Below are 13,257 nucleotides of genomic sequence, written 5' to 3' on the forward strand. Positions count from 1 at the left end.
TTTAGGGCTGTACGGACCAGGCACCAATCTGAGTGAGTTAGCTGACATGACCACCTCAAGTCTGCTCCAATCTTACTGTTAGCATGAGATCCATCTGACTTGTTTTATTTCCTTCCTCTCTTGTGGTAAAGCAGTTGTTATTTGGGCAGCTCCTTCCATGACATGGCAGAGTTGGGAATTGGTCCTTGGGATTAGATTGGGATGCTTGCTCCATTCTGGGACCCAGTATGTTGGTCTGCCAACTCTCTGCACTAACAATTTTTCATCTTTAACTTACAATATTATCCAGTTCATGTGAACTGCTGTTCTCATAGTGCATTCTGAAGGATGCTACCAGTGAGGTTACATGATACTTCGTTTCCTCTGCTACTCACTGTTGAAAATCGAGATTCACTTTGTAACATGAGCATAGATTTTGCCTGTGTGGTGTTGGGCAGCCAGCCGCTGGAGTGATGTTGCAAGCGGGAGGCTCGGTCCTTTTCTGAGGCCCGAGCCACTTTAACGCATAGTCTATGGGCTGTTGGCAGAAAACAAGTGACCTTGGACATTCCACCAGCTCCTAGCCTGGAAATGGTAGCTCCAGGGGTGGGCAGGAAGAGAACCTGGTGTAGCAGTTGCCCTGGTTGTTCTTGTGGAGTCGAGAGAAACACTTCTGCCACTCTTGACCCAACAAAAATAAATAAAAACATGTTCTGGGCTCTTCTTTCGATGGGCTGCCAGCTGACACTGTGCGGTGCCTGTACTGCAGACGCACTGCCTAGTGTTGTCCAAAAATGCAGACTTGCATATAAGAAGGGCCCACACCCTGAATCAGGTGGGCACTCTGGCTGCAGAAGTGGGATTGTAATTCATATCCTATCAGGCAATACCGCTCTCTTTCCATCGGGCGGGAGGCTTCAAAATCTCCCCCATAGTAATAGTCTTAGTCAGGAAGACCTTTAATCCATCTATATATTGTGTTCCCTTGGTAAATTTCTAATAACCCTAAATTCCATTTGTTGTCAATAACCTTTCTGCTTCCTTCATTAAACCCATTAAGATTTCTTGTTCCACCACCCATGCCACATACTTGCCAACTTTTAAGTATTTAAAAAAAGTTCCCCTTCACTTACTAGTTTCTTTTGTTGTACATAATATATAAATAAATGCTTAAATAAAATGCTGTGCTTAAATTCTGTAAAGAGCAGAAAAGCTTACTTGGATTCAACAAAAGCAAAATACTGCAGATGCTGGAAATCTGAAATAAAAACAGAAAGTGATGAAAATACTCAGCAGGTCTGGCAGCATCTATGGAGAGGGAAACAGAGTTAATGTTTCAGGTCTGTGACTTGGATTCAATTTGCTCAGACCTTTCATCATGTTAAAAACTTCTCTCAATCTTCTCTTTTGAAGAGAGAAAAGACCCAGCACAGTTAATCTTTTATCATATGTTACTCCCTTAAATTCTGAGATCTACCATTTAGCCCTTCTCTGTACTCTTTCACTAGATGAATATCTTTTTGAAATATAGAAATGAAAACTGCATGCAGTACTCCAGAAGTGGTCTCATCTGGGCCTAATAAGGTATTGAATTGACCACTTTGTATTTATATGTTAAGCCCCTTTCTATACATTCCAACATTCTATTTGCTTTAGTAATATCCTGGGAACAGTGTGCTAAACATTTTGGTGAACTGTCCACTAAAATACCAAGATCTCTCTCCTGCTCCAATACCTCAAGTTCATTCCCATTTAGCGCATAATCCACTTAATCCTTCCCCTGTCTTGTGCAGTTTACTCTGGAATGTTATTTTTATAATCTTCTCTTATTTTTACAGCTCCACCAAGTCCTCGTTCAGCTTCAGACTGGAGAGAAAGAACAAGATTTTTCTTCCGCTCCTATTCAGGTGTCCATAAGTGTGCAGCTCTGGCGACTGCCTGGATGTCATGAGTTCCTGGCAGCATTAGGTATGATGCGGTTCATGCAAAAGAGTACTTGGTAATTAGCCATTTTATGGAGATCTGTCTAACTTATTCCCTCTGTTTCAAAACATACTCCGCTTCTTTTTCTGATTTCCTGCCAATTAAAGCCTTTGTGACCTCAACTTCACATCCATGCCAAAGTCGACTGTTCAAGCTTAATTTTTTTTGAAGTTGCTCAATTGGTAACTCACTGCCTAATGTGATACTGTTCCTGGACAGATCCCTTAGGTTCCAGGTTCAAACCCCTGCCTGTAGTGAGTGAGCTGATCTCAGCCAGGGCAGCAGTTGGGGTGCTACAGTTGGCCCCTTTGCCTTGAACTAAGGAGGAGAAAAATCAGTTTTCCAGCAACATGGCTAAGGCCAATATTGGGCTTGGCAATGATGATCCCCACAGTATAATGGCCTGCCAACACATTCTGCCACATTTTCAGGAGAGCAAAGGAGAAAATTAGAAGGGAAGACACATTAATTTAATCCATCTTGCCATGCAGTGAATAACTTCTAAAAACAATTTCATTCCTGAAATGACAACAGTACTTGCTCTAATGATAGAGCCATGTCAGACGAGTCTGGGGTTTAAAATTGAATACTTTAACTTTTTCTTTTGAAAAAGAAAATGAAATTAATTGCTTTAAATAGACATCAAAATGACACTCACTGCCTCTTTAATTCAGAGAAAAATGGGGAAGTTGAAAATTCTTTCACCATTTCAAAATTGCCTTTTAAATGAGCGAGTGACTAGCAGTCAGGCCTGGTTGATTACTCCTCTGTTCTAAATTATTAGAACCATTATGTTAAAGTGACTTTGAAAAAATTATCTTCTGTGCAGTCACCTTCCTGGGAGCAGTGCATTTATACTGTTTAATTTGCTGTGCTTTAGAATGCATTGTATTGAAATATCAGTCTGCAGAAAATCCAAATTCACAAGGAAGTTATTTGAATAGATCATTTCTAAATAAACTTATCAGATCCCAAATCACTCCTGACAGAACAGGAAATTGCTTTTGTCATCCTTCACTTTCCTTCGCTGGCATATTTTCCTCTTATCAGTGACACAAGCAAAGGCTAGTTAACCGTCTGTTTCCAGGGCAGGCTCCTGTATCTAAATTAGGACTAAATTATAGATTTCTCCCTTTGGTTTGAGCACTATGTAGGTTGTAACAGTAATAAATAAATGAAAGCTTGATGTTTTAAAGAGAAAAAAAATACAAATTTCAAGTTTGATATGGTGATGGCAGGTTATTTTCCTTATTTTGCAACCCTAGCTTAATTTACTTTTAGTAGGAGATCAATTAAAGCAATGTGGGTTAGTTTGATAATTATATGTCTTATGTCCCAAAAAAGAAAAGAAAGCCTTGCATTTATATAGTGCTTTTCATGACCACTGGATGTCTCAAAGCGCTTTACAGTCAATGAAGTACTTTTGAAGTGTAGTCACTTTGGTAATATAGGAAATACAGCAGCCAGTTTGCACACAGTAAACTCCCACAAACAGCAATGTGATAATGACCAGATAATCTGTTTTTGTGATGTTGATTGATGGATAAATATTGGCCAGAACACTGGGGATAACTCCCCTGCTCTTCTTCAAAATAGTGCCATGTGATGTTTTACATCCACCTGAGCAGGCAGATGGGTCCTCAGTTCAACATCTCAATCCAAAAGAAAGCACCCTGACAGTGCAGCACTGGAGTGTCAGCCTTGATTTTTGAGTTTAAGCCCTGGAGTGGGACCTGAACCAGGAATGTTATGATTCAGAGGTGAGGGTGCTACCCACTGAGCCACAACTGACATTTAGAGTTCTACTGTTGTTGCAGTTAATGGGCTGTTGGTGTCAGCCCTGCCTAAGGAATTTAGCAGCCAGACACTTAGCTCCTCTCGCAGCATCTGTGGAAAGAGAAGCAGAGTTAACGTTTCGGGTCAGTGACCCTTCTTCGGAACTGACCCAAAACGTTAACTCTGCTTCTCTTTCCACAGATGCTGCCAGACCTGCTGAGTGGTTCCAGCATTTCTTGTTTTTGTTTCAGATTTCCAGCATCCGCAGTATTTTGCTTTTAATTTAGGTCCTCTCCTTTTCTTTCCCTGCTAACATTGACTCTCACTATTTGTTACAAATTCAGGTCTGCTGTTGATACTTTCTTGAGTTTGATTGCAAAGTTTATCACTGCCACACAGTGCAGCCTTTTGGTAGCATACTGAGATTATGCAAGAAAATGCTTGCATGAAGCAAATGCCCCATCACTATGTTAGACTGGAGGCTTACTTTCATCACCATATTCTACCATGATCATTAATAATTTGTTTGTAAGGTGATTCTCGGCCCACAGTGTGTGATGCTGTATTATAGAGAAATTCAAGAAAAGTGAAAAATGAAAAGCCCATTCATCCTGGTAATACACTGATACTCCCATTATAGCATCCACCACCATTTTTAATATCCACATTGCTTTCAGCTCTACTATCATGTCTGGCACATTGTACATTGATCAGTCCTTGAGAAGGAAATCCTTCATAATATCCATTTTAAATTTAATCTTCACTAATTTCCATGTTGTCCTCTGATCCTGCTTTCCTGGTTCATTTTCAAATAATCTGGGTTTATCTTATCTATATTGTGTGCTATACCTGAGTTAATTCACCTTAACTGTGTTCCTTTCCAAACTGTAGTGATTGTGTTTTCCAATTCTGTCGTTAAAAGTTTAATATTGCTTCACACACTGTGCCATTCATCTCCCATTGTGATACGTTTCCCAGTAAACAAAATCCCAGCTTCAACACTTTTTGGACAAAACCCCTTTACATTTGTTTCACATTTTTGAGCCAAATCAAATAATTTCTCTTGTTTTGCCCAAGTGGGCAAATTTTATTAGAGCGCTGCACTTCACGGCAGCGGGCTTTGAAGTCGATGGCCTTCCAACACTCAGCCACCGCTGAGCCCCTGTGATATTTCTTGCGGGGGCTTATTTAAATGATGAGGTAAGGGGAGGGCCCCACTGCGCAGTCACCATTTTTAAAGGGCTTCCAGCTCTTAGATGAAATTGAAATATTTAAAGGGGTCCATTTGTTATTAAAATTTTATTACAACCTGGAGGCCCTTTCAACTCCCCCGCCCCCCCCACCAGTGTTTGTTTTAGGGCTGCCGACCCTGAATAAACCCTATTGCCATCGCAACCTTCCCCCCCCCCCAACCAACCTCATAAGATTGCCCATACCCACAGCCAATAGAAAGTGTTTTCTCTGCTTCCCCCATCCCTTCCGCCCTGAAATCTGCACGCCTCCCCCTTCCCCTCCAGTGTTTCGCCTCAGAACTCCATTTGGAGTTCCAAAGGCGCACGAGTTGCAGCCGGTGCTCGTAATATCGCCATGGGATGGCCACCCAGTCCAGGTAAATTGATTACCATTTATTTTATGCATTTTAATATTGAAATGAAGGCCCCATCACTTGGCGACAGGGGGGCCGCACCGAGGCCTCGCCACCAGCGGTAAGATGCTGCGAGGCCTTTTCGGCGTTGGGAGACACAATGGGCCCCCCTGCTTAGACCCCCAAAGTCGAGGGGCTGGTAAAATTCAGCCCACTGAGTTACTGATCTCCCTTGTGCTACTATGGGTAGCACCAAATAGAGCCTAGGCACTCGCCCACTGGACTATGGGGTCTATTTTACTTCAGTGTGTCTGTATGCTGTGGTGCTTTCTAACATACACCTGTGCAAATTGTTAGATTTTAGAAGCTGAGTTTAGCTTGGATTTTGCTGTGGATTACAACAATGTATTGAACCTTGGAGAACCTGATTTCTTCTCTTGCTCTGAATTGTATTCAGTAATCCATTAGTTAAACTTCTTACAAATAGTCTGAGAAGGAACAATTATGATTAAATTTGAATGTTCTGAGTCAGAGATAAGCAAGATGTATTGTTAACCTTTTCAAAGAATTTGCCCAGTGGGTCCCAGTAGAATCATTTTCTGCCAGCCCTGTTCCCCTGGTTACATTAACTGCGTACCACAGCCAATAGGAAGCTTCCTGCTTTTCCTCCTAACTATCTAGAATAAGTGACAGTGAAAGTGAATAGATATTTGATTGTCCTACTTGACTATTAAACAGCCGCTGCAAGTGTACCACAAGCACAAGTGCTCCCCAAAAAATCTTTAAAGAATTCAATTCAGTAAAGTGATTGGTTAAATTTTTTTTAGCAAATATCAGCAGTGAACAATAGTTTAGATGGAAGACTGCATTCTAAGAGGGATGGGTAGTGTAGTGGATTACACAGTGGTCTTTCATTTCTGAGACTTGACTTCAAATCCAAGCCAGAAAGATGAAATGGGAGTTCTCTGTCAGGTAGCTTTCCTTTGAAAATGAGTTTGGGCAGGACCTAGTGGGCCACCAGTAAATTGGCAATTTCACTGAGGGAGGCTGCAGAATAGCCTGTGGAACAATGACATTGGGTGGGGCTGAGGCACAATACTGTAAAACAGTAGATGGAGCTTTACTCTGTACCTTAGTTGCTGAACCTGACCTGGGATGCTGCCACCAGGGTCCCAAAGGTAATGTGTTCCAGTTCCCATTATTGACATCACTTGACTTTGTAATTACAAATATTGGCACACAAAAAAACTACATTCAGGCAGAAATATAATAATCTTGCATTTATTGGTTCCAAGTACAAATATTGACACCAACCATTTACTATTGGCAAACAGAGATTCTGGCTTTAAAAGAACAGACCCATTTAAACACATCTCTCCCTTACAAGAGAATAATAAATGGAGCTTTTAAATGGTATAATAATGCTGTCATTATAGAACAGTTTATCATCCAATTTACTGTGAGCAGCACCAGTGGAGGTCTGCTGGTTTCTAATAAATCCTTTTTTTTTTGCCTTTTTGTGTCATTCAAGCAAATATTGGTCAAGGTTGCCTATTTGAAGTTTCCAGGGTAGTGAATGGAATTGACAAATTGTTCACTATCGTAAATGGTTGAAATACTGGGGACAAAGGTTAAAAATTTGTAATTAGGAGAATGCAGAGAAGCCAAATGGAAGCTTTTTACTGTAAGGACAATAGAGATGCAGACTGAATTAGTAAAAGCCACTGAAGCAGACAGTATAATGCATCCAAGAAATAATTTAGATTGATTCTGGGAAGAAAAGAGATTGAGTTTTCTAAAGAAAGAAGAAAACTTGCAATTATGTAGTGTCTTTCACAACTTCAGAATGTCCCAAAGCCCTTCACAGGTAATGAAGTATTTTGAAGTGTAGTCACTGTTGTAGTGTAGAGGAACATTGAGAAACTGCAGAGGATTATATACATTGGATTACACAGGACATGCGGCACAGAAACAGGCCATTGGATCCCACCAATTCATGCCTGCATTTTTTTTATTTGTTTCATGGGATGTGAGCATCACTGGCAAGGCCAGCATTTGTTGCCCATCCCCAATTGCCCTTGAGAAGGTGGCGGTGAGATGCCTTCTCGAACCGCCGCAGTCCATCTGGTGCGGCCATGCCCTCAGTGCTGTTAGGGAGGGAATTCCAAGATTCTGATCCAATGACAGTAAAGGAACAGCAATATATTTCCAAGTCAGGATGGTGCGTGGCTTGGAGGGGAACTTGCAGATGGTGGTGTTCCCACACATCTGCTGCCCTTATTCTTCTAGGTGGAAGAGGTCATGGGTTTGGAAGATGTTGTCGAAGGAGGCGTGATGAGTTGCTGAAGTGCATCTTGTAGATGGTACACACTGCTGCCACTGTGCGTCGGTCGTGGAGGAAGTGAATGTTTAAAGTGGTGGATAGCATGCCGATCAAGTGGGCTGCTTTATCCTGGATGGTGTCAAGCTTTCTGTGTGTTGTTGGAGCTGCACTCATCCAGACAAGTGGACAGTATTCCATCCCACTCCTGACTTGTGCATTGTAGATGGTGGACAGACTTCGGGGAGTCAGGAGGTAGGTTACTCACCACAGAATTCCCAGTGTCTGACTTGCTCTTGCAGGCACAGTAATGTGATTGCTCCAGTTCAGTTTCTGGTCAATGGTAACCCCCAGGATGTTGATAGTGGGGGATTCAGCGATGGTAATGCTGTTGAATGTCAAGCGGAGATGGTTAGATTCTCTCTTGTTGGAGATAATAATTGGCTGGCACTTGTGTGACGCATATGTTACTTGCCACTTATCAGCCCAAGCCTGAATGTTGTTCAGGTCTTGCTGCATATGGACACGGACTGTTTCAGTATCTGAGGAGTTGTGAATGGTGCTGAACACTGTGAAATCATCAGCAAACAGCCCCACTTCTGACTTTATGATAGAGGGGTCATTGATGAAGCAGCTGAAGATGTTTGGGCCTAGGACACTACCCTGAGGAACTCCTGCAGTGATGTCCTGGGACTGAGATGACTGACCTCCCACAACCACAACTGTCTTGCTTTGTGCTAGGCATGACTTCAACCAGTGGTGATTTTCCCCTGATTCCCTCTCCACTTAAGCCTCCTCCCATCTTCCCTCATCTAAATCGAACAGTGTAATTTGTCAAAAGGTGAGCCATCTAAAGGGAATGGGATCATTATTGGGCGTAACAGCCTTTTCATGTTTCTAAAATGTCTTGACCCAAAAATTCTGCTAAGGTTCTCCCAATTTCTGGCCACAACTTTGGCAAGAGATGGGAGGGATCTTTCAGAAAAAGGCTGAAAATGGTCTTTTGCCAAAGTTGAGGTGAGAGACTGCAAGATTTATCTGAGTGTATGAATTGAATAATCCTTCCCCTATGATGAGGGAGAAAGATAAATATTGATCAAGCTATCACATAAAGTTATGCTCAATAAAAATTTTCATGCTGCCAGTTGATTTTATGGTGTGACAATTCTGGCACCATCAATAGTTAAAGTACGCTGAAACAGTGTGGTTTGTGATCCAGCTGTTAACAACTTTACTTGACCACCTTCTGCCTGAGTCCCCAGTGTTCTGCTTCTGTGGCCAACTGCATTCTAACCCCACTAGCCTTAATTCAACTTCTTTCACCATGTTTTCTGCTTTTCATGAATTAATTCAAGGTTTAGGCTTGACTCCCAGTCCAAATATCCTTGCCTGTCCAGTCCACTTAAACCCCAGAATACCCTCTCTTAATGCTTTCCATTTTAACCATTATATACACACAGCTTCTTTTTGCCGCTCCCTTCCTCAGTGGGTAAATAGATCAATAACAATGGTTTGAAATCTAGCAGAATGGTATTTATAAAGCACTGATTTATGTATTTTCATGGAATGTTTCTATTCCTTATTTTAATGATGTTGATGACACAAGAGGTAATGAACAGCTACATTTCACACAAACTTATTAACCAGTTAGTTACAAATAACACACAGCCAACTTTCAGTCTAAAAGAATCTTGATGCGAAATAAAGTTTCTTCTCCCTTTTTCCTCACATTCATCTGCCATACATCAACTTACTCTAATAGTAAGGAAGGAATGATTTTTTTTAAAATAAGTACTGTTTCAAAAGTTGTTGCCATCCACAAGCATACTTGCAAGAATACGACACTGAAGTTGTCAGCATCAAAATATTTGTCATCCCTCCTTCAAACAAAGTAAAAAGTCGACAATATTTCAATAAAAACTAATGGAGGAAAAAAGAGCAGATAGTCCTGAATTATCTCCTTTTAAGTCCATTGATCTGTCCATTGCAGTCCTGTGATGTCCTATAAGTTATCTATTCAATGCTATTATTATCACTATTATTAGTAGAAAATGAGCTGAAATTAAAAGTACACTGGCTTTGAACTGCAGTCTTCCACCCTTATTGAAAGGACTGAGAGCCCAGAGAAAGGAGGGGCAGAAAACTGAGGACTTCAGGTCCTGGCGAGGACCAAATTTGTCTCATTCCCATGTGCATGAAAATAAACTTTGAAAATTCCTTTAGGCTAGTGTACGTTTTTGGTGCAGTAACAATATTGCATCACAAGTGGCAAGTTGATCTCAGCCACATGTTAAGGAAAAGGTGCTTCCCAACAGAGGTACACATCCCTGGAGGCTGCAGTTACCACCTGGTCACAGAGCACCATGGGCAGGGTACGTGGAGCAGGTCAAATATTCACATTGTTAGATAAAGAGATCTGGAACAAGGGGCATCTAAAGAGATGACAGAGAAAAAAACTGCTAGACTGTGGCTCATGCTAACATTTCTTATTTCAAACTGTTGTCCAGGCTTTGATCTGTGTGAGGTGGGGCAAGAGGAAGTGGTGTTGAAGACGGGGAAGCAGGCTAACAGAAAAACCATGCACTTTGCTCTCCAGTCTCTACTTGCTCTGTTTGGTGAGTTTTGAAATGCGCTGTTGCAACCGAAATACAATGTGAGAGCCATTAAGTATCGATCCAGATCAATACCATACAAGCCAACTAAAACGGAGGTGATTGGATTCTTCAGTGCTCACTGCTGTCTAAGTAGCACTGCCCAAAAAAATTTAGTTTTGTTTTCAAAACATTTTAAGATTGCAGCCAGGAGGAGCAGGAGTGCTCTCCTGATTCTACAGTAATTGAATCACCCCCTTCCCCTATTTCTACTCCAACCCCCACCAAGGTCTCACCTGACATTGAGTTTCTTAGAATAAGTGAGCTGTCTAGGGAGGTGCAACATGCTTGTCCAAATAACATTAAGACCAAAAGCCCAATTCTGTACGTCGCGTGAATGTATGCATATGTACCATTTCAGCTCCAAACAGGCCTAAAGGAATTTCAGCCGACCCTGCTTCAGTGGACATTGGGACCTGGGGCTGCATTTTACGGACAACAGTCAACTAACTGACTGCCGCTGGGGCTGCCGTCCAATTAAGGACAGTGGCCCACCCCCAAGAGCTGGCAGCCCAATCAGAGGGCCGGCACTCAACAGCCTCAGCAGTGCCACTGGAGCGGTGGTCACTGTTGGGGCTGCACTTGGAGGACAGGACACATCGATGGATGTGCGCTGTCAGAGTAAGATAAGCGGGGTCAGTCAGACAGGCCCTGGCGAGGGGGATTGCTGAGGGCAGGCAGCGCCAATGCTGCTGGGGTGGCCATTGCCACTGGGGGGCCCCTTCATAGGCCAAAGAGTGCCCACAAAAGAGTGCCCCCCAGAGCTTGCTGGGAGGCCTCCCCACGTGGTGGCAAGGCAGCCCCTTAGGTGGTAAAATGCTAGCGGAGGCAAGAAGAGGCCTTTAATTGACCTCTTAAGTGGTTCAATTAGGCTCTGGACAGACCTGATGCTGGCAAAATTGCATGGCATCAAGCACGCCACCCAGAGTCTTCCCTTGCCATTTTGACATCCTATCCGCCTTCAAGCCTGTCCCCAAAGGCCCCATGAAATTCCACATAATGCCCATGTGTGGACATCAGTTAAGGACAGGATTGGGTTTGGCTGTGATACCTTCAATAGTCCAATAAGCTGCTGACACTCACTGTCTACGCATACACTTGAAGAATTGACACTGAAGCTATATTTTGGAGGGTGGCTGGTACTCTTACTACTATAACCCAACAAAAATTAAGCACCTTTTAGAAAGGAGGGCAGCAAGTTGAAAACTTCAATTAATGTTGCTCCACCTTGTGCATTACCACAATAAACACTTCTTATTCAATTAACTGCAATCGTGCTGATGAGTTTTATTGAACAGTATTTAGTAAGATTATCTGTTTGGGTTTCAAAAGAATCCCTGAATTAATAGTGTCAAAAAATTTTTAAAAATCATGATTCATAATTAAATTTTTTTGTTTAAGTGTCACTTGACCTTTTAACAGAGATTATCTTGCAGAAACAGTGTTAGTTTTAATGGAATTACACTCAGAAAAAATGATTCATAATTGTAATCTCCGGAAGACTGGCATGCATGGAAGGATCTTATTTATTTATTTTATATAATTATTTATAATCTGATTTCTGTAAACAACAGAAATAGGATGAGGAGAGGGCTACATAGTATATTATATTATTTGCAGGTTTGTATTGTGTACTGTTTATTCAGTTTTGTAATAGATGAGTAACCAGTCCCGAAATAAATTAAACAAGAAAGTGTCTGCGTAATTAGATGGGACGACATTGCATTTTCTGAATTATATTTGAAGTGTGTTCTTGAATATCCACCAGAAATATTATTTATTTTGTCATGTTGTTTATTAATGTGTGTGGGTGCTCCTGATGCCTGCAACCAGTTGTTCATCTGCATTATTTTGATATAAATTTATTATTGTGTTTGTTTTTTAGTTATTTTTTCCTGATTTCTTGGCATTCCCTTTCTCTCACCCAGAGTTCCAGGACATAGAGTGACCCGTCCCAGGGTCTCTCTGCTAGAGGCACAGTAAAGCAACTGCCAGTATATGTGCACCTGCTGTTAGGGTGTGCATGACAAAGGCTGAGCGAGTGACACTGCCTGTCAATTCTTTTTCCCCTTGTATTGGAAATGTTTTACCATTTTTCAGCCTGTCTGATGGTCCTCACCAGATTGAGCGATCGATATGAGGCAAACTTTAAAAAGCCAAGCTTGCTGGGCCAAATAAACGTTTTCTTTTGGGGAAATTTCCTGTCCTGCACTGAAAACACATCAGAATTTAGGGCGGTGCAGTGGTTAGCACTGCAGCCTCACAGCTTCAGCGACCCAGGTTCAGTTCTGGGTACTGCCTGTGCGGAGTTTGCAAGTTCTCCCTGTGACCACGTGTGTTTCCGCTGGGTGCTCTGGTTTCCTCCCACAGCCAAAGACTTGCAGGTTGATAGGTAAATTGGTCATTGTAAATTGCCCCTAGTGTAGGTAGGTGGTAGGAGAATGGTGGGGATGTGATAGGGAATATGGGATTAATGTCGGATTAGTATAAATGGGTGGTTGTTGGTCGGCACAGACTTGGTGGGCTGAAAGACCTGTTTCAGTGCTGTATCTCTTAAAAAAAAAAATATTTTAAACACTATGGAATGTGAGTTTATATAGGCAGCATGATAGAAGACATCCCAACAGAATCTATGCTAAAGTTTTACAATGCCATGGTCAGACCACACTTTGGATCCAACGTTATGCTCCCAGTAAAATCTCTACTGGGAATGGCTGGCTGCCAGGAAGAAGTTATCCCACAGCACTTCATGCAATTTTACGGGGTCAGAGCATTGTGCATAATTATCATAAGCTCCCAGAACAGCTTCTGGGACACACAGCAGTTTGTGCAATTGTCTTGCCCTCTCAAGCTGTTGCTACAACTCATTGATACAAGAAGTTGTTCACCTGCTGAATCAACAACAGCTTTCATTTATATAGTGCATTTTAAGTAGCAAAATGTCCCAAGTGCTTCACAGAGTT

At 41.9% G+C, this 13,257-nt stretch overlaps 1 protein-coding gene across 4 annotated transcripts in view; it reads left to right on the forward strand.

Moving 5' to 3' along the window:
- ttc28 (tetratricopeptide repeat domain 28) overlaps window positions 1–13,257 on the forward strand; it is an 825,016-nt gene that overhangs the window by 801,503 nt on the left and 10,256 nt on the right. For all 4 annotated transcript variants that reach the window (XR_010977250.1, XR_010977251.1, XR_010977252.1 and 1 more), the window contains 2 exons: window positions 1,818–1,947; window positions 10,151–10,258. Coding sequence is in view for 1 of the 4 variants with exons in the window: in XM_068054870.1 (XP_067910971.1) it covers window positions 1,818–1,947; window positions 10,151–10,258 (238 nt within the window). In the remaining 3 variants the exon portion in view is untranslated. The remainder of the gene's footprint in view (window positions 1–1,817; window positions 1,948–10,150; window positions 10,259–13,257) is intronic.

Source organism: Heterodontus francisci, chromosome 23, assembly GCF_036365525.1.
Source record: "Heterodontus francisci isolate sHetFra1 chromosome 23, sHetFra1.hap1, whole genome shotgun sequence".
NCBI classification, from domain to species: Eukaryota; Metazoa; Chordata; class Chondrichthyes; order Heterodontiformes; family Heterodontidae; genus Heterodontus; species Heterodontus francisci.